The sequence below is a fragment of the Tigriopus californicus genome, chromosome 4, assembly GCF_007210705.1.
Source record: "Tigriopus californicus strain San Diego chromosome 4, Tcal_SD_v2.1, whole genome shotgun sequence".
Classification (NCBI taxonomy): Eukaryota; Metazoa; Arthropoda; class Copepoda; order Harpacticoida; family Harpacticidae; genus Tigriopus; species Tigriopus californicus.
In genome coordinates, this window is record NC_081443.1 from 9,145,623 (window position 1) to 9,168,061 (window position 22,439).

General features: G+C 43.4%; 1 protein-coding gene across 7 annotated transcripts; it reads right to left on the reverse strand.

Moving 5' to 3' along the window:
* Positions 1-536: 536 nt before the first annotated feature.
* LOC131879349 (acetylcholine receptor subunit beta-like 2) lies at positions 537-22,120 on the reverse strand. 7 transcript variants are annotated; one of them, XM_059225648.1, is made up of 13 exons: positions 22,055-22,120; positions 7,120-7,256; positions 6,771-6,815; positions 6,369-6,478; positions 5,540-5,720; positions 5,212-5,461; positions 4,171-4,298; positions 3,934-4,109; positions 3,681-3,839; positions 3,507-3,601; positions 3,053-3,447; positions 2,373-2,533; positions 686-826 (listed from the first exon to the last, which is right to left on the reverse strand). In XM_059225648.1, the coding sequence occupies exons 3-13, from the start codon at positions 6,795-6,797 to the stop codon at positions 823-825; spliced, it is 1,686 nt and encodes a 561-aa protein (XP_059081631.1). In that variant the 5' UTR covers positions 6,798-6,815; positions 7,120-7,256; positions 22,055-22,120; the 3' UTR covers positions 686-822. The 7 variants fall into 7 exon arrangements, with proteins under 7 accessions (XP_059081627.1, XP_059081631.1, XP_059081629.1 ...); XM_059225646.1 differs by lacking the exon at positions 22,055-22,120 and adding an exon at positions 12,482-12,593 and having other exon boundaries at positions 3,053-3,444; positions 3,528-3,601; XM_059225643.1 differs by lacking the exon at positions 22,055-22,120 and adding an exon at positions 12,482-12,593 and having other exon boundaries at positions 3,528-3,601.
* Between the last annotated feature and the right edge of the window lie 319 nt (positions 22,121-22,439).

Sequence of the window (22,439 nt, forward strand, 5' to 3'; positions counted from 1 at the left end):
TACAACGGAGAAAGTTGTGACACACAATGAAGCAATAATATATGCCTCCAAAACATGAAGCTAAAAAGCGACACAAGCCTTGATAGCACTCGGTAGTTCGATTAGGAAAAAGGCGTTGATGTACCCAATCACCCATTTGAATGTCTCGTTTCTCCACTGAGTATATCTCAATTATTCCTGGGCCACGGGCTGCATCACTCGATATTTCCAAGTAAAACGTGTCTCGTTCATTTTCCGAAGGCGACACCTTCCCACGTTGACCATTTCCACTGTTGCAATACCATTTCAGTAGGCCTCGACCAACCACCACTCTCTTGTTTTCCTGACAGAAGAGTATCCTGGACTTGTTCACGAACATCTGATAATCAGCTCTCCCTGCCAAACTCCATTTTCTGGCGTAACTCGTTTCCACCACATTCACCAAAATGAAGTCGTCCGAGTGATCGTCCACGACCATGGCGATATTTAGTTCTCCTAACGAGTAACGGAAATAACTTAGATCGATGGGTGGTTCTCGCCAAAGGACGGTCATATAATTGAAAAACAATGATTTTTTTATTCTCCGCTTTGCAGTCTACACTTCAGCATGCACCGTGAGGACACTGTTTTAAATTGAATTCAGCCTGGGGGAAATTGATAAGGGAGAGAAATTTCCGACGGAAGCTCCTTCAGGATGTGATAAGAGTTATCCGAGAGCTGGCCTCATGTCATACAAGGATGGAGCTCTCAAGATGATCCAAGATGTTCCTCCCAAGCAGAGGAAAGTAAAGATGTACAGGAAGATGCGATCCAGCACCATGGCAATGAATTTCCAATCTTCAATTACCTGCACGTAACAAAGATATTTAGTACGGAGAGTAGACTGGATAAAACATTAAAAAAGCACTGCAATCATGGCGTCAAAAGCGTTTTCTCCAAAGACTTTTTTGTACAACTACAATTGAATGCAACGTGGTAACATGCAATACTCAACGTAAAGCCGTTAACACGTGTTCTCAATGTGCAAAGAATGGTCCGGCGAAACAATCATTAACCTACCTATGTAGTGGATAGAGACAACTGCAAGAGCACTAGGTCTGTTGATGCGGTTCATAGCTGTGTCGATGTTTTACCATGATCTTGATATATTTCGGGGTTTCTTTGTAATATCAAATTCGAAACGTAGATACGTATGGGGCGGAAGGATCACAATGATTGATTGGTTACGCTATTGGTTACGATAATAAACGCGCAACCTTTCAAGTTCCAATGGATCGGGAAGAAAATAGATGAAAATTTTGAAGAGTCCACATACACACAAACACATTCAAAACCTGTGATTTGACTACAAAGACAAGTCAAGAATTTCATTCCACTTTTTGGTTGGGGAGGGGCAGAATGGGTCTGTTCAATCTCATGAGGTCAAAATGGCCGAGTACAGACAAAGAATATGAAAGAATATGCAAGACAAATGCAATTACATCAAGAATTGGCACAAGGCTGAACGAGTGGTTGCTCTCTCAATGCAGCAGAAAACGCGAACTCTATTCTGTCTGTTAACCATCAGTACGTGAAGTTCAAGGCAATGATAGCAGATGGGCAGGCGAAACTCACGAAATCTGTTACTCCGTCCTTTGGCCTCAAGCTGCTTTACACTCGTCTCGAAAAATACGTTAATCATGCATCTTCCAAGAGTAAGAGGGATAAAAGCTAGATTAACAAGTATCCAGATAACCCATGGGTTTCATGGAAAAAGAGTGAGCGAGTGGTTGAATTTTATCCCTCTTCGGCGTTAACCTTGACCAACTAGAAATCATGGCAATTGTTTTCGAGAAAGAGAGACGCAAAAGCAGGAGCATTTGAAGAAGAGCCGGGCAAAACTTGGACTGCAAGAATATTATGCGTGATTGAAGTAATACGAGTAATGTATATACTTTGGCGTCCATGGTAGCACTGATATTCATTCCATGATACAAGGAAGACTAAATGATACCGGAAACGAAGCGAAATTGAGGCTCAAAACGAATCCTAAAGAGTCTCGTGGTTGGCACGGGTCACTGGCAGTGTGGGAATGGGACTTTTTTTGTTCATCTTTCCGTGTCTAAGTAAGTTGGATCGACGATTTTGGGTATGCAATAGTGATAATCACTGTCTTCCTTTCAATGCAATTTCTATCAATCTACTTCTGTACGGCACTCCTCGGATGAGGTCTATGGAGGTCATGCAAATCTAAACGTGGGTAAGTAAGCACATGGTTGTGGGCCGGCGTTGGGTCTTTGCTTCCGGTCCAGTTTAGTATTCCTTGAATGATGTTAACATTCCAAGTTACAGTTACATTCCATCTTCACAAAGATTCTTCAAGCAAACTCTACATGGCAAATCAGTGCATGTACTTTGAAATGGTGGATTGCTCAGTGTCAATGGCCGTTCTCATATCATACAGGGATGGAGCCCTGAGGATGATCCCACCCGTCCCAGCCACGCAGGCCAGGGTGAAAAGCCAGAGGAAGAGGCGGTCCAAAACCATGGCGATAAATTTCCAGTCCTCAATCACCTACGATGGTGAGGGGTCGTATCCGGAAGAGGAGTGTAGGAGGAGGAGTGTAGGAGGAGGAATAGGAGGAAGAAGGTTTTTTCAGGTGTAAGAGAGAGAAAAAAATCATAGATTGAAGTCCTGATAAGGGTTTGGCACTATTGAGATGAAATTGTCTAGCTCTAGATTCTTGGGATGGCAGAACACATCGGTAAATCGTTACAATGATAATAGGGAAAGAAATGAACTTGGAAAGCTACGCGGATTGATCTAAAAAGGGACCTGGCTCCTGAAGACAAGTGAACTTTGTTTGTGTGTCATGCAGAAGACAGAACGGGAAAGAATGTCTCTGGGCAACTTCCAGGCTCTTTAGCTACAATAAAGTTGGAGAGAAGAGACACCAAGTAACTGGAGTTTGAGGTCTACTAATTTGTTCTACTATCAAGCCCAATCGGGGACCTTGGACTTTTGGATTGGTTCTCAATTGAAACTTTTGAATGAACTTCCTAGAGGTGACCGATCGTCACAATTCCAGCTTACCTCGCGATCCTTATCCGCTTTCTTAATATGCTGAGCAATGAATTCCACCCCTTTCAAAGCAGCCGCTACTTGGCTCGTAGGTTTCCGCCCATCCGCATCGGAAATTTCCGATGATTTTTGAGAGGACATGTCGTCGTCGTCGTGCTTGACGGGGGAGTGTCCTCCGGGAGGTGAGGTGGGTGAATAATGCGAATGATGATGGTGATGATGATGGTGATGGTGATGATGCACATGGTGAGTGGTGAGGGTGGTAACATTGGAGCTATGGAAAGGCGATTGCTGTTGGAGTTGGATCCCATTACTGGAGGGGATGTCATCCCGACTCAACGTGCTTCTGGTCAATGTGTGATGATGGCAATGCGAGGCGCAATCATCCTTCAAATCGTCGCAACCTGCTAAAACCATGTTGGGGGACAAATGCGACAAAGATTAAAAGAGCACATTTTCAGCCTACCGGAATGCTCTTCAAATTTACACAAATCCAATCCGCCAGCATGGCCATTGGGTTTGTTGGAATGTCGTCGGCTGACCGTTGAACGATGCGTATTTCTGAAAGACCAATGTCACCGCATTATCATCGACATGTTCATCAAGTCCTCAGGAGCAACGTTGGGTTCAAAGTTCGTACGTGGTCGATCCACAGCTCTCTTCCAAAACACTCAATTTGTTGTCCGGTTCTGCCGAATAGCGGGGAATGTATTTGGGCCGCTCCATAAGCAAGATCTTGGGCATTATTTGTATAAACACTTTCCTCACCCAAGGCGACATGCGGTGCGTGGAAGGGGATCTGTAAACCATAACATCAAGAGACATGATAGCTTCTGACCACATGCATACATGGTCTTGCCTTGAAAGTCAATAATATGATCCTGATCCCTTACCGGAAGTGAACATTGAGCACACCCACGGTCACCGTGATGGATAACGTAACTAGGATCATGGTGAATAGAAGGTATTTGCCCAAAAGTGGGACAGCCAGAGACGTCGGAGGAATAATCTCGGCCAGAAGCAAGAAAAAGACAGTGAGCGAAAGCAATATGGAAATACAGAGCGTAACCTAAAAGACAAGTGTGCTTTAGGAGATGGAAAGAAACATCTCGAGTTGAATTGGAATTTACTTTTTCTCCGGAGTCAGATGGTAGATAGAAGACCAACACTGTCAAGAATGAGATCCCCACACATGGAATGATTAGATTGACCGTGTAGAACAAGGTCTTCCGCCTCAAGGTCATGTAAAAAGTGATATCTGAAACAAGAGAGCCCAATGGAAAATATGACTAGTAATTCATTTACGACTCAAACGGATCCAAGGGGCGTATAAGTAGCTCTTTTTCTAGCACCCGTCCTTCTGAAAATTGAGTAATCAAGGTCACGCTGGCCAGACCTCCCCAAACCAATCGTCATTCTATCGAGGACACCTCATAACGGACACTTTAACCAGAATAACAAGGAAGGTATCAGTTGGCCAAAGAATACCCAAATCCCGCCGTCTAATCTCGGGAATTTGGGAAACAGGGATAAGTTTCAAGGATACAATATGGTAGGCTATGAATCCAAAAATCCATAAAACCAGAAGAAATTGCATTTGACAGGGGTGCGTCTTTATGATACACTAGTTTTCCCTACGGATCTCAAGCTTTACACTCGCTTTCAGCAGAGTCAGACCCCTCCTGGAAGAAATTAGTATGCAAGTAAGAATAGTAAGTGAAGTATCAACATATGGCCCATCATTCATTGTATTCTGGTCCTGAAGCTACTCTTTCAAATCTAACACAACAATCCAATTACATGTACAAATTAATATCATAAGGAGACTGCAAATCCAATCAATAGCTCGGATACATATGGGATCCGACCGATCAATCAGGTAACCATCCTTTCAAAGACGATGCCAACAAGATGGATGTTCAAGCCAAGCTTCTGCATTTCAATGTCGTGTTTGGGAAAAACACTCACACCATATGGTCATTTTTCTCCTAAAGCGAACTTTCCTCCTCTCGGTCAAGATCAATCCAATCATGGAGTAGTGCCTCTGCCAGGTACGTGTATGCATCATAGCTTAGCTAAAAGCTCCATATGTAATATGCATATCCAAATCTCAGAGGAACAAAACCAATAACGGTGGTTCCTGGTCTAACGGGACTTTATCTCCCACTTACCAGTGAGAAGTTTGGACTTGCTCTCGCCCTCCATTAGATCATCCTCAGCATCTGATTCCAACGCATTCCCGTTTTCATCCAAAGCAGGATTGAGCTCTTCTTGATATCTTTGAGGGGTGTAGTATTCCTCATTTCGAGTGGCTGGAACAGCCAAAATGTCCCATTCCACGGAGACGTAGAACTCGGTGAGATCGATGCCCATCTTGACGATGTTGGAACCTCTCAACTGATCCATATGTTTGAGATCCAGCTGGAAGTGAAGGTAAAGCCTTGAATGATGTTATTTCGTTTTAAGATGGCTTTGAAGAGGCTGTTTTTTTTTGTTTACCTGAAAGGCATCGTAGGTCCAGCTGCCGAATTTCATATCACACGTTTGCTCATCAAAAGGAAACCATTCCACGTTGATTTTGCACGAGGACTTGTAAATGGCTGGCGGCTTCCAAATCAACTCGCCCGTGTATTTTAATCTGGCTTTGGTCATCAAAGTCACCTCATACTTTCCGTCAGCGCTAAAAAGAATGCAAGCGGTTCCTATTCAAAAGCTGACCGTAGAAAATGGGATGAGAACTTCGTCTTTCTTCTTCAGATAAGCATGATGACATGAGGGCATTAATTCGGACTGAATTGCGACATCTTGAGCACTTCAAGGAATTTGTCACCAGATAATTGCTATTATGGCTCATACGGACCATTTCAGGGTCAATCCAACTTTCTGACCATTTGAAAATTTTCGACCAGCACAACCATAAATTGTAAGTCAAGTGAGAACAGCTTGGACGTGACTATCGCATTTTAAACGGGGTCAATTTGGACACTCAGGCAAAAGCGCAAATCCCTAACTACCTACATCTGAGTGCGGATAACTTGATCGTAATGATATCAATGGCTTGTTCACACGATTTGAAGGCATTCTCTCATGATTCAAGGTAAGTATACCAATGTCTCATGCGAGAAAATGGTTTCATTGCTATTGATCCCATAAGGATATTGTTTCAAGTGAACTTGCACTTCCTTTCTGTCCCGGATGATTGACCACATTTTTTAAAAAATATTTGACCATCATGTTGATTAGAAACACACAACTAACCAACGCTTCCTGTTGGCCAGGAAAATAGTTCGACTTAATTATTAGAGTAATCTTCAAACCATTCACTTACTTGTTGAACAAGACAATATCTGGTAGCCAAATATGTTGAGAAGGAACGTACAAAGTGTCCACTCCGCCGTAATCTTCAGGCTTCCATTTCAATTTGTAATCAAACCATTTCTGGAATTGAAATCAACCAAGACACATGTTGAAATACATCTTGAATTGCACAAACCAAAAAAGTAGCTTCGAGCATCCTGAGAATTAGAAGCTAGAAGCTAGAAGCGCGTGATAGCATTGAAATAATTGACCGTTCTAGCTCGGAATAGATCCAGGCCTTTGGCTTATTTAGCTCCTCTTGTATTGCAATTGCCTACAATTGCACTACGTTTGTGCATTTAATCACACGATTTCTAATATATTGTAGGGTACGCGGATCGACGGAAATAGTCGATCTGTCTAAGCGTCTTACTTGCTCAATCCAGACATTGGTTGTCATGATCTGGTTCTTCAGGTCCTGGAATGAAGTAACGAAAAGATTAAATGCAACCTCATTGTAAGATGAGCTCAATGAGCATCATAGGAGTAAGTATACATAAAAGGGTTTCTTTCCACGAAAAAATCATGGCGCAGACTCAGACATAAAGTAGCATATTAATGTCATTGCTTGTATGTAGTTGTTTGGCCTTTCAGCGTGCCAAGAAATCATTCGCATGACCAAAGGCAAGGCTGATGAACATGAGAATTGTCTTTGTCTGTTGGTAAATCAGTTGCAGACAAACAGTTCCAAGTTCTTATGAGGGTGTTAAAAAAGCTCTCACCACGTCGATCAATTGGGACAGTTTGAGTCCCAGTTTCACGGTTAGCTTTTCCGAGTTATTCGCAACAGGCAAGATTAAGCGATTATAGTTGGCCAATAGATCGTCATAGAGCCGCTTGGCATGTGGATTGGCCTCAACTGAAAGAACATGGATGGCAATGATAAGTGGTTGGTCAGTTCATACTGAGAAGAATCCGAGATGCTGTGCTCTCCTCTGTGACATCTCCATTCGGCTTCAGAAAAGAACCATCCATCATAACGTTCAGTCCAAATGAATGACCATTGACAGACTCCCCTCTACCTTGCTCAATGATAAATCTGTTACACACACTTTACTTCGAGCCAGATTCTTTCTCTTCCAAAGTCATTCGAGTAGAATCCTAAGACACAGGTGTTTTGTCAGACTTGACCTTAATTTTGTTTCTGGACTTGAAAGGAAAGGTACACTAACAATCCCGACGCATTGTACTCACCATAACCGACTAAGACAAGGGAACCAAATATTAACACTGTGGATAGTTGCATTTTTAGCTGTAAGTCACTCTCTTTCAAGGCTCAAATATCACTTCCGAGTTCCGTCCCAAACCATGTTCGATTTATTTTTTTTTGGGGGGGGGGGAAGTAGCAAACTGAAGCCTAGAAGAGGGAACGAGGATGACAACGAATATGGTGCTAAATGAGCAAGATGTGCTGCTCCAGCAGGAAATCGATATGCCTCTGTTATTGGCTAATAATGCCCTTCAAGTTAGTCGAAGCACTNTTTTTTTTGGGGGGGGGGAAGGCTCAAACTGAAGCCTAGAAGAGGGAAGGGCTCCCCAAGAAACACAATCCGCTCCTTCGCAGCCTTTCTCTCTTACTCTTGTTGTGGCAAAAGGAGCCAGAAACGGCCTCAAAATGACTTTGAGGGCGCGGAGGATGGAATGATGCTCCGCCAGGCCAGAGCATTAATGTCAGCACTCCTCGGAGGTCGCCTTCTGCAGGAGTATGTTCTACTATTAGTGCTACTACTACTACCGACCGTTCCAGGGAGGTTCCCCACGACGAGATCTGGGATCACTGAATGGAATAGAAGTTGGAACGGAGAGGAGAGGAGAAGGAAGAAACACGCTGGGTCCAACTTGGAATGAGCGCAAGGAAAGGTCACAAAAGTGGGAGCCTTTCTTGGATCTTGGGATGTAGTATGTAGCATGTGGCGAAGGAGGCTAGGAGAAAAGAGGCTGAGTTTAGATTCAGGCTCTGGGCGAGTCGTTCGGCACGCGATTGCCCAATGCAATAGTTCGAGCTGAGTCTTGCAGCCACGATATGAAGGAGCAACAATAGAAGATAGGATCATAGAATGTGTAAGCCGAGAGGGCTTGGGTAAATAACACGATATTCTTGTTCTATTTCTAGGTTAGTTGGATGGTTCTATCTTTTGGAGAGAAATGTTCATGTGGTGTTTGTAAGCGCCCAATGTGAGGCCGTTGCCCAATATTTATGGATTTTAATGACTTTTAAGACAATGGACAATGGGTACATCCCAAGTTTACGTCGCCAATTAGTTGCATGATTAATTGCAGAGAAACTTATTTCCCAACTCATTTACCTTGAGAAAACCACAGCAACATTATTCAACGTTGACATATGTCGAAAGTTCAACAGAGATGATGTTTACATATATTGAAGTTACGTGGAGTGAGATGATGTCACGAAAAGTGATCGGCATAAGACGACGAATCTCGGTTAGTTTCTTCTTTGCTCCCATCTGTTCGTTGACCTTGGAATGACGTCCAATTCCAGTGTTATCCCAACTAATCACTTAATGAACCTGGACAATTGGAGACAAAACAGCTCTTCATCTCTGCTTGAACCACGATCTCTCGGCGTCAACTGTGAACTTGGTCTTGCATCTTGCCTTCGACCGCAGCATGTGGTCACACTGTTGAATCGTGGTCAGGACATTTGTACTTGGGTAAAAGTCATCCCAATTTTTCCACTTCACGAGAGTCTTCGAATCCTTTTGCGATTCGTTCTTAAACGGAACGCCTATACAGAAAGTTTACAGAGGCAAAAGACAAATGGTGCCGTTTGGCTGGCTGACTCATGAAACCTCAAAAGTCATGTTTTTTCAAGATGTCCTCAAGAACGAAAACTAATTTCGTTCGAGGACGCTATCCACTTCATTATGTGTGTCATCAAGCCCTAAAGTTTAGGGCCATCTTGACACACATGTTGATTATCAAGCCTCGTTTTTCAGCTTCAAACCATAATTTAAATGTCTTGAGACCCAACTGGTTGCCATTGAGAGAAGTCCCGTAGAATTAAGTGATCTTTTTGTTTCGCTTCACCGGGGTGAAAACCGTCATGAGATTTTCACGTAGTGAACGCACGAATAGACTCACTCATATCACAATTTGACGGGGATCTAGTTCGGGATTCCGATTTCTCTTGCTCTCCTCAGATAGATCAAGATGTGCGGGAAATGCCATGACCAAAGGTCGGAAAAATATGTTGTGATGTTCGTCAGAGTGGTGTAGCTTTTAAGATTGGCTTTTAAATCAAAGTGTCAAGACTTCGTTAAACTCGGTTAGAATTGGTAGAAAAAATTGTTCTAATACGTTTGGTTCTTTGACTATTTTCGAGGTTTAAAAAGGCAAAAATTGAGCTAATATTGTTTGCTTTGAACTTATTGCTCATTCATTAGGTTGAGAAATATTATCCTGCCTTTAGATTAACAAGAAATGAAATTTCAACCTATAACCTATAGCCTTTGAGTCAAGCTTCATATTTAAAGCGTTCTGATATCATTAGCTATTGTACCAGGGCAAAAAGGTAAATGGCTTGTAGAACCAGTACTATCATAGTTAGAGAATCTGAACCATTTGGATTCTGATAATCTACGACATATTTGATAAACAAAGGTAAAATATGCCCACACTTACATATTAAAACCAGCAAACAAAGGCACTCCCAAGAGGAGATGGTTACAATATAAAAGAAACTCGCTAATAAATAATGAACATGGAACAAAGGATCAATATATTTTGTAATTCCTTCAGGGCATTAGATTAATGTGGAGAAAAATACTTTTGTATTGTAATTTTCTAAGGACCAAAATCTCACAATTTTCCCCAAAGGCATCGGATTTAGGTTACTCAATGGTTAAAAATCGCTAGGAAAGTTAGTTTACTTAAACACGGCTCAAATAGATTACAGCTTAATTTAACCTATCTAAACTACTTTTCCGGCCCCTAACCATGACCAACAAGCCAAAAACATTCTCTGCGCAAATTTGAACTCGTAAGGTACAATTACTGGCAACGAATTGGATTAAAATGACTAGATGAATTATGGAGTTTCTCTCGGGATGGATGGAGGACTGATGAGTCCGAAATGCAACTCATCTGGTATTCAGTTTGACACGGATTTCCCTCGTCAATGCCTCAGATACCTCTTTTCCCAAGTGAAAACCTGGGGGGAAAGTTCAAACAAGAACCGGCGAGACGAGATGGGAAACACCGTAGGTCAAGTACGAGTAGTTTTCTTCTTTCTTTGTATGTAAAGGAAGGCTCTTGATAAACGGAGCAGTTATGTACTGTACAATATAAGACCTAACGGTACGTTCAGCATTTGCCCCGTAGGACCTGACACGCTGTATTGGCCGTGTTATCTACGAATAACTGGACTTCCCTTCTGAAAGTTGGGCAAGAGGAATACACTACAGATGCTAGACCTCATCGTACCCTTTAGCTTTGGTGGTCAACTTTCATCAATTGCCCCACACTCGTGTTGAAATGAGTATTCAACGAGAGAAGAACATCATTTCTTAAAGAGAAATCTATAAGTCTTTTTCAATAGAAGGTTGATGGGCCGGCAAAAGCTTCAGGATTAATGATGGATCGGCATCTCCATGGGTATCAAATTTGGAGAAAGTAGGCATCGATGCATCGACCCTTCCTGAGTGGCCAGCAAATGGAAATGGCAGTACTTGACATTAATAATGGACTGCCAGATTATCGCGTCTGGTGCCTTTTCATGCCCATGTCTCAAAGCTCCGCCCAGATTGTCCAAACCTCTGATTGAAAAATGTCGGTTCACTAGGTTGTCTGGACAGAATGGCAGAATTTCAAGACCCCTCTTGCTCTGGGATATTGTAGCTTTTTGGTCTCAATGATCCATCACTTGTTCACGCTCTTGATGGAGAAGAAAAGGTGCGAATCCTTCAACCGATCAATGAGAGTGGGAATGATGAGAAGTTCATCCCGATACATTGGTGACAATATAAAAGTGAAATCTGTCCCCCGGCTTCTATCCCTGAATGAGGGTACAACGAGTATTTTGAACACGATCCCTTTACCTTAGTTGACACCGTTAAGGACGAAGGTTTCTGTCTTATAACGAAACGAGATCAGGATGTGGAAGGAAGCTCCACCTCACATACGTACACCTCTTTGCACTATTACAAGCTCTGGTGACGAGTCACTTGATTCAGATTTCGCGCGAATGTAGACAATTTGCTAGTAGTACTAGTGGTTAAATGTCAAATCGTGCGGGGCTAACAATGTATCCTGTTCCATTGTTTGAATGCACCAGGATGTGGACATCTCAATTAGTTGGACGGAATAATCTATATGTACACCAAATGTCATTCGGAGAAATGTGAATCGGGTGTATGTTATGTTCATTTTGTTGCCTCTGGTTGTAATTGAATTTTAAAAGGCATGATAATTCAACCCTTGATAGGCATTACGGAAACGTTATCACAATAAGACATAATTTTGCGGTATTCTGTCAAATATGTTGAAACGTTGCTCTTTAAGCGAAACTAGTAGCCAAAAATTTATATTTTGCTTAACTTTTTTAGTGGCTTAGAGGGTCCATGCATTGAGGGTCGAAATTTGGTCAATAGAAGGTTACACTCATTGTAGAATTTTACACATCAATGCACAATAAATGTGCTGTGAAAAAGAACAATTTTGGGTTGTGCACTACACCAAACAACTTGTATGATTGTAAAGGGCATCTCATAAGCATATTATCAGTCTAATAGATGCATTTTAATTCCACAAAGCTTGCAAGTGTACTTTGTTCAAGATTCATGAATGCACCAATTAATTTGCCTTGTGAATTTAAACTAAAGTAATTCGTAAAAGCATTGACTGAAATGTGAATATTGGTTAATTTCGATCGCACAACGATTTGTTTAACGGTAACTAATACCTCGCAAATCAACAATTTATCAAGTAGTCAGAGGTAATTTTGCAACGATAACCCTTTTGAACACAAAAAAAACTAAAAAAAAAACCAGGAATGTTTCTCATTATCGGCAAGAGCACTTCTGGTTGCAGAATTTTTATTTTGGATATTGACTGCACTGGTCTAACCTTTTGGTTCCGGTGACGTGACTTTGGTCAAACTTGAACTTGCAATACAATTATGACCGATTGATGTGCATTGTAGAATCTCCACATTCATTCTTGGACAAAGAGGAAGTGATCGTCTAAAATGACAACAAATGAAGAAAAACGCACTTCCAGGCTAATTGCGTAAATTGCAACTATACATACGTCATCTCGTCCACAGGGATGGCATCTTTATCCTCACCCAGGCTTCTAGAATTGTGAGAGCCAATTTAAACTTATCGAAGCAAATGAAATAACTCAAACTAGGTCAATTTTCTCCGATTCCCAGATTTTCTTTGTCAAGTCACAAGTCCAACCAAAGAGAAACCAATCACTCCATGCCAAGCGATCTTCCTCAAAGAAATGGTAGAGGATGATAATGACCTAATAAGGCCAGTCTTGATGGTCTTCCTTGTGCGTCAACCACACAAGATAGCTAAGTCCTATCAAAAAGACGGTCAGAGATGATTGCAGACATTCACTCGGTCTCACACGCGTTCAACCCGATTTGAAGCGATCCGTTTATTCGGCGACTTTCCCACAACGCTGTTCGTTCACAGATTTGGATCCAAAGGTAGCAACGTCAAACGTGTCTTCGCCGTCCGTTGAACTGGAGGAGGAGACATTTTCTGCGTACGCATCTCAGGAGGAGCGTCTGGATTGCTAAGAGGATCTGTGCACAAGAGGCCCTACTTGAAAATATGCGTCAGTCTTCGCGTCAGTTTCATGACCAACAGGTGGCACAGAAGCCCCTCAAACAATTGAGAGAATCATTTGAGACGTGAAGTGCTGCGGTTGGAGATCAGAAAAAAGTGCTCGAAAGAAATCCAGAGTTTCAAAGTAAATTAGATCCGCACCTTACACCTAAATAGCCAATCTAAGGTAAGGTAAGGACTTTTTATTCATTCTTATGTGTACCGGTAAATAAAAAAAAACAGCCGGATAGCTTTCACTTTAGCTTTGCTGAAATTTGAGCAATGAGAATATAATTGGTAAGTAATTGATAGAAGTGGCCTAACTTTCCTCTATATTTGTATTTTGCTCGGGATCCGTTCCAACTTTCATCTGAATGCATTATTAATGAATCGTGGTCCGCTCTGTCATTTGGCATCTGCTGTCATTTTTTCACGAGAATCAACCAAAGTCAAGGCGACTCTATTGGCTTGTCAACAGGTGCCAAATGCTGGCTTGGCCAACCTCCATTTCCGAGCATCTTGAGATTTCCTACGTTTCAACGGGAAGGAAATACAACCGTCCACCACACCCTTGTTTTCCATTAGTAGAGGATTCGTATCGCAAATAAAAAGGAAATGGTATATGTGCATTTGTACGAGGTGTGATAATCTCGCCTTTTGTATGTTAATCTGGGAGATGTTTTCATAAGATAATTGTGGGATACTTTTGTTTTACCATTTCAGATGACTGAAACCGTGAGTGTCAAAGAATGGTTTTGTCCAAGATGAGAAGAAGACGTCGAAGAGTGATTTTGGTGATTGAATCCTTGGGTGTGAAAGATCAGTTACTCTAATTGTCTCCGTCTACTCGATTGACTTGTGCAAATAATTACCCTGCCAGGAGCAGCTTTAACGACGTGAAAAAAAGTGAAAGAACGATTATTACCGAGCAAGCAGCCAGAAAGAAGAAAAAGAAGTGGCACGCACATACACGTACATCCATGTAGTAAACATTTACGAAATTCGACAATCTGTGATAATTCCTGTGAGAAAGAAGAAAAATGCTCTTTTCAACAAATCGGGAGACATTTTCAACAATGTCGCAACGAGAGTCTTTGGTCGTCATTTTTCTATTCCTAGTGCCATGTCTCCATGCTCTAATTGATCCGTCCATGTTCAGACGGAACTTCCGTCCGGAAAGTGAATCTGAAGGAGATCTCTACGTGTTCCCGTCCATGCGAATGGACCGGGTTGTCTCTGTGGAAGGAGCTCCGGTCGTTGAGGTCACTTACCACGGGAAGCCGCCATTGGAAGCCACTCCAGAAATCAAAGACCCACCCCTTCTCCCTACACCGGTGCCCAATAGAGGCAAAGTAAGGCCTCCCCGTCGAAAACGACCCCGCAATATTCCTACCACTAGGACCACACCGGTTCCTGAGCATGATGCCAATTGGAATCCAGATAATTTTGACCATACGGTAAATCCAAACAAGTCAAGAAAAACTACTCGACCTACACCAGCCATGAAACGCACCCCTGAGTCCAGTCATCAAGAGGGTGTGTCCTCGAGGGATCTACCTCCCATGGATTTGGACACGGCTCCTACCACGAGTTCGAAACGGTTCCCGAAGATGGAAAACAAATTCAAGGAGATTCTCACTTCGTCCCATGATTTCAAAGCTTGGCAAGACTTGAAATCCAAGTTCATGAAATCTAAAAACTTGGACAGTGGCATTCATCAAACCACAATACAAGACATTCTTGCCACTCAAGCACCCAAAATTGAGGAAATACCCGATATGACTACAGAGGGAAGTAGCAATTCTAAGCATAGTTTTCCAAACTTTCCACCCAGACAAAAATTGGAACAAAGTATCAAGGTGACGCCTTTACCGGATTACGACTACACCACTCAAGCTCCACGGAATAGGCCCAGAAAGGCCATCCCAATTGATGAAAAAACTAATACAGAGCAAACAAAGACGACACCCGTTCAAAGTTCAACCACATACCGAGGATTGACCGTCAGGCCAAGGAGGCCCAAAAGCCATAGCGAATATGCGTCTGATAACGCCAACGAAAACCATGAGGCGAAGATCAACCCTACTACAGAATCGGATCCTGAAGCCAAAATAGGACGAGAGCAACTATTCTCGATAGATTCCAAAAATGGGCCGTCTCCTTTTGCTGCATTGCCTGAGGGATTTGGGATTCCAAAAGAACCAACAGATCCTAGTGCTTATAAAGATCCTTTTGCCGGCCTTGGTCCCGGTCCACGACCCACGCCAAATCCAGTTGAAGAACCGGAATCACCGTACTCGAAGGTTTTTGCCGAGCTTGGAGTGACGAGAGATGTGTCAGGCTCGCCATATTCAAGCCCTTACGCAGGATCCGGATTGGCAAGCCTAGATGATCATCATCGGCCAGAAGGTCCAAAGGAGACCCCTCCAAAGAGTCCTCGTCCCCGAGAAGTGCCGACTCATCGACCTCAACCAATTATTGTCACACCGTCGCCAACCCGAAAACCTACGACTTCCACTGAAAGCGAGACTGTTTCCAAGAAGAAAACAAAGCCTCCAATTAAGAAGAAAACCACCAAAACTTTCCTGAACTATCCATCAAAGGTGAACATGATTCCACCTATGACGACACCCAAGCCATTTCTCTCCATTGTGACCCCGGAACCCAGTGTAACACTCTCGTCGCTTCACCAAGAGGTCTCACCGTACGATAATCACGACCCAACTCGTGCTCCATCGCCAAGCCATGCCAATTCATCGCCTAGGGTCCCAAGGGATTATGCCACCAGTCAGATCCTGCAAACCCCAAAATCCTTCAGCGTTCATCACTCATCTGCCACGGCGCATCCATCACCTCTTGGTGGACCCGGAGCGAAATCGTTTCAAAGCATCACAATTGTTCATCCCAAGACCAAGTTAGACCAAGCACGTGCGAATGAAATTGAGAACCACCATTATCAGCATCAACACGATGAGAAAGAGAAAAGTTATCTGCCACAACACATCACTCTTCATACAACGGCATCGCCGAAGAAAAAGGATTTTCCTCCACATTTGAAGAATGAAGACACTGTCGTGCTCTCTTTGCCTAATATAAAACCCACTGATATTCCAGAGGGTTATGAATTGATCCCGTTGGACCAGTTGACGCCTGAGTACGAGGTTGTTCCTTGGAATGAGGCCAAAAAGGTATTGAATGTGACCGTATCATCTCTGGGTGAGCCCAAGCCCAAGGACAAAAAGCCTCCACAGTCTCCAACCCCATCACCGTTTTCTCCCTCCCATAGCACTTATGCTCCATCTTACTTTCAAGGAGCTCCTGCTTCTGGAGAGCCCCAATCTGGATATAACTCATTAGAGCATGACTATCATGTCCCCAAGAGCACGTCCAAGCCAAAACGGGATTACCACAAAGAAAGTGAGCCAATGAGTGGATATTCGCATCCCTCTGATCCTCATCATGAGGATCTGTGGTACAAAAAGCCACCTCCAATCTCGCCGGATCTTCCTTTGTTTTATGGCGATAAAGGAAACAAAGACCGCCCTCCGAAACATGAGCTTGAGAGTGAGGCCGAGAAACCAAGACCTGTCGTCAAAGGTCTTGAGGATGAAGGTTATTCATCACCATATAGCAATGTGATTCATTTTGGAACTGATTTTGCTCACAAGGATGCCCCACATTACCCTCCGGGTCATCCACATTACAAGAGCCTGCAAGTGTTCCATTCTGTTCACACTACTAAATCCCCGCACCAAGTTAAAACCATTGTTCCACATTTAAGTACAACCACCGCTCCCGGAGGTTACTACCCAACACGATCGCCAATTCATCAAGGAGTGAGGAACACGGTGGCTTATTTTTCCACGCCCAGACCAACTGGTTATGGCCATTCCACACCCAAGCCAATTTATGATAATCCATCTGCTAAGCCATCTCCCGCTTATGAACCCAACAGCCCATATGAGAACTATTTAGAACCCGACCACGAGAGCCCTTATGGATATCCGGAGTATCCCGAGGAGCCAAAGTCCAGCCTGAAGCCCTACTATGAATCGAGTTCCAAGCCAGATTATGAAGATTCCAAACCTATTTATCATTCATCTCCTAAGCCGTCATATGAGAGTTCAAAGCCATATTATCCTACGACTCCTCAGACTAATTACGAGCATCCGGAATCCTACCATGACGAAACTCCGGAATATAACTACGTGAGCTCCAGGCCAAACTACCATTCGTCAGAAATTCATGGCAAAGAAAAACCACAATACCATTCCACGCCAAAACCAAGCTATGAAAGTCCCAAGCCTCAGTACCATTCCACGCCAAAACCAAGCTATGAAAGTCCCAAGCCTCAGTACCATTCCACGCCAAAACCAAGCTATGAAAGTCCCAAGCCTCAGTACCATTCCACGCCAAAACCAAGCTATGAAAGTCCCAAGCCTCAATATCATTCCACCCCAAAACCAAGTTATGAAAGCCCAAAACCTCAATATCATTCCACCCCAAACCCAAATTATGAAAATCCCAAACCACAATACCATTCCACCCCAAAACCTAGTTATGAAGGTCCAAAACCTCACTATCATTCCACTCTTATGCCTAATTACGAGAGTTCGAAACCTTCTCACGAAGCTTCAGCACCTGGATATGGTGAAGAGCCTCACTACCATTCCTCTCAAAAACCTACTTACGATGATAAACCACAATACTATTCGAGTCCCAAGCCCTCTTATGACGGCTCAGAGGGTCACTATCACTCCTCACCTGATTCATCTCACCACAGACCTAAACCAAGCTTTGACCATTACGAAAGCCATGAGGATCCGGATTCCCACTATCACTCAAATCCTGAGCCTTCATTTGAAACTCATGAAATTTCACCTTATGATGAAGGTCACTCAATCAAACCTTCCTATGGAGTTGATCCAGAACATACCACCGAAAACCCCGGCTATTACTCTGCCGACCCCGACGATGAAGACATACCACATTATCAAGCTAACTTGCGGCCAAAACATGAGGAAAATCCAAATTACGTCTACAGTCAAGATGTTACTCCACCTGATCATGATGGTTTCAAATCATCCGAACCCGATCCTTATTATACCACTCCCAAACCGAGTTACAAACATCCCAAATCTCTCCTTTCAGCCTTCAAATACATGCCATTGACTTCTCCATTCAATGAAATATATCAGCCCATATTCTCCCACAATATAACACCGCGACCTCCGACCCCCACAACGTCTGTCTATCCGTACCTGCATTGGTCTTCGCCACAACCTCAGCATCATCAGGAGGGGCCTAAGGTCCATATTCAGCATTCCACTCCAAAGGGGACATCGCATGAAAATCATGTTAAAAGCTTAACACCAACTCCTCAACCTGGCTATGGATCGTCTCATTATTCAACTCCAAAACCGTCGTATCAATCCACCCCTAAACCTTCATACCATTCAACACCAATGCCCGGATATGGCCCATCCACGATAACTCCATCTTACCCACATACAACCACAGGACCACCAAGAGGATATTACTCGGGTAGTCCCACGCCTTATGGATACTCTCCTTCACCAAATCGTGCTCACTATCACTCAAGCACCACACCAGCTCCCATTCGAGTAGCGTACTCGGCCACGCCGGGTCCATCGCGGGACCCATCCTATGTGAAAGGACTAGATTTGAGTCATTTGAAGCTGTATACACCGACCCCGCCCAGACCAAGACATAACAGTACACCATTTCCTCAATACTCACCCTCTCCATCTTATGGGTATTCACCCTCTCCATCGGCTAGATACTCTCCTTCTCCATCAATTGGATACTCACCAACTCCGTCTATGGGATACTCACCGAGTAAACCCCCATTTTACTCGCCCACTACCCAGAAGAGTATGGTGAAGTCGTTGCCTGAAGTTCAGCACTCTCCTTCGCCATATTCCCACCATTTTGTTTCGTATCAAGAGCAATATTATTTGCCCAAGAGGTCGTACAATCCGAATGAATACATTCCACAAGATATTCCATTGAAAGTTAACCATTTTCCTGAGATTGTTCCAACGGCTAGTCCACTGAAGATGGACTTTTATACTTCCCCTCAACCGGTTTATGTTCCTGGACCAGCAAAACATATGTCTTCTTTGCCACAATATCAACCTTCACATTCTCGCCATCAGGGGCACAGCTCCGAGACCGGTCCCCAATCCGAAGTTAGATTGCAACAATTGCAGAAGTATCTCTCGTCAATTGATGAAACTGATCCAAAGTCTCATTTGAATACAGATATCCTTTCCCAATTGATCAATACTCTTACAAATAATGATCAAGGGCAAAAGATAAAGATATCGATTCCAACTCATCCTCCGGCGGAAAAGCAGGAACACAGTTTTGATATTGCAGCTCTCCAAAGGCAACCTGAAAAATCGAATACCTTGAAGTTTGCCAGCAAGCTTTTCAAGAGAAAAATAAACAGCGGTGATTTATCCCAGAGTGAGATAGAGGACCTAAAATTGGAAGTGGAATCTCTGAACAGATCTCAATCACAATCCGGAGAACTACTGAACGAAGACGCACCATATCATAACAATAATGGCAAAACCGATTTGAGTGCTCAAGAATCGAGATCAAATGAGAGCGAGAGCACTGAAGAGCAAGAAGACGAAAATGAAGAAGTGGATGAATGGATAATTCGGCCTTTGGAAGAGAAAGATCCAATACCATTTTTGGAGGTTTCTAAGGCAACAACTGTCCTCTCTTCAACCAGCCAATCAACCCCACCCACTTCAACAACGTTGCTATCTCCAAGTACCACCACGAGCGCACCTATCTTGGAACGAGAAGAATCAGCCTTATTTGAACTGTTTGAAAAATTTTTGCGCGATAAAATCACTTCCACCTCAACAACCAAAGGACATCCAACCAGGCCATCCGTGGTTTATGTTCCAGAAGCAACCACCTCGACGGTCAAGTCAGATGACGAGGACGAAAGCAGCGAAGAGGTTATGAAAATGAGAATATCGTCTTACGATAATGTATCCGGAAATAACATCATCATAGGAAATAATACGGAACAAACTCTGAAGCAACTGACTAAGACTCTCCGGAGTCTAACAGCCACAGTCAGGGGCTTAAACAATACCATCATGGAGGCCACGGAAAAGGTGAAACCAACTCTAGAACAACCCATGGCCGTGATTCAATACATGCAAGGCGAGATTGACAAACTAACCAAGACTGTCTCCAAGCTTCAATCCCAACAAGACGACGACATGTCTAGAGAGAAAGTGAAGGAGGTGCTCCTGGACGTGGTCAAAGAGGTGCAAAAAGTGGACCAATTAAGGAACAATCTCTCTGAACAAGGCTTAACGTCTACCAGGCCAAAGCGTAAATTAGAAGGATCAGGATTGCAAACCACACGAAGCGACATATTTATCGCTAGTGATGGAGTAAAGACCCATTTAGCAAGTAACGTGGATTGGCACACAGTTCCAAGTAATGCGGACGAAATTCAAGCCTTAAATCAGCAGAATCGTGAGAATTTACAAGAAACTACCGCCATACATCGTGACGGCTTCACCCCATCTGATCCGGCCGACCACGGAATGATGAAAACCAGAGAACAAACGAACCACGACCACGGAGAAGTTCAGGCTTACCCGGACATCTTTAACATTCCTGTTTCTGCTTCTATTGGGCCCCAAGAATCCACAGAATCTGTCGAAAATAGTGCAGGGGCCTCCTTGCAAGTGATTGGCGATGAAAACATTAACATTCGCCACATCGGAGACAGTGCAGGGATTGTAGTTGGAACATCGATGCCGGTGGATCATCCAGACAACCTTAGGGTTTCTCCCTCTAGAAAACCTCGTGTCACAACCACTCCTAGCCCATTAAGGCACTCATTTAGCCCAAGTGGTTCCGCCCACAGTCTAACATCACCAAGACCAAATTTCCAGGGTGGATTTCATGGAAGCACTCCAATGTCTTTACATCGGGGATCACCGACCCCATTGGCAGGGAATGGACCCCCTATATACAGCCATTGGTCCCCAACGCCAGAGCCAGCCTTGAATAAGGGTTTTGCTTTTGACAACCAAAAGAAAAACGTCAGGTTCCCGGTCGAGCCCCAAGTCCAGGAACGGACGGCCCAAGATTACGACTATGAGCAAGACCAGCCTCGATTTGGCACCTCTTACATGAATTCCCTGTCCAAATCTGCTTCAGTGAGAAGAGGAGAATTTGATGCTCTTCCTACCAATGCTGTTGGACCAACGAAATCAGGAGTCAATATCATGGCAGAACTGGCTCCTCCACAAGTTCACAGGAAAAATCTGTTAGACAGAGGGTCCGACTCGGAAGATCCTTACATCCGCCCAGATCAAAATGGCCCATCAAAAATGGAGGTTATCATGTATCCTTCTGGCCAACTGCTGAAAAGCTCCAACCCTGGACGCCCCCCTAGTTCCACAATTGGACCTCGGTTAGAGAGTGTATTACTGAACTCATATTACAGGAACCAGTTACCCCATTATGTGCTGGCAAAGAACCGGCGAAGTGAGTTCATGGAAAAAGACACTGGGCTCTTTGACCCTCAATATGAAAGTGATGAAGTGATAACCGACGCCTATGCACAATATGAATATGATGGAGAGGACAGTGAGCCGTCAGCTTCGTCAAAACTGGCTGGAATGGGTAGCATGATCAAAGCAGCAGCAGGGGACATTTTCCCCAAAATCGTTCGGACGGCAACAGACGATTTAAAACTAATGGGAAATGTCATTAAGTTAGCTTTGAGCTGATTTTAACCACCTTTAGCTTATAACCTACGTTTATGATATTCATTCTTATTACTAATTACCTGCCAATCGAATGAAGGTCTTGTTTCTCAACCTGTTTTGTGTCTGATTTTGAGCGGGTTCGAAAGTGTCTTAACGCGGAATTTTAGATTGAGAAAGGCACGCAACCTCGCAAATATTTTGTTCGCACTGTTTAGCAGCAAAACGGAATGGGAACTGGACTCGAAAGATTTCAATCCATCAAAGGAACGCAGTGGTTGAAAAAGATAGAGAAAATTGTCTATATTTCAATGTGTGGGTAGACAGAACTCAAACTCATGATATTCGTTTTGCGATAGCAAGGAAAAGTCTAGAATTTTATCAATAACTATGGCGAGAGGGAGGAGCATTTACATAGGTCCTAATCAAGAAAGTAACACAATTTGGCTTAAAAAATTGGGAGCTAAA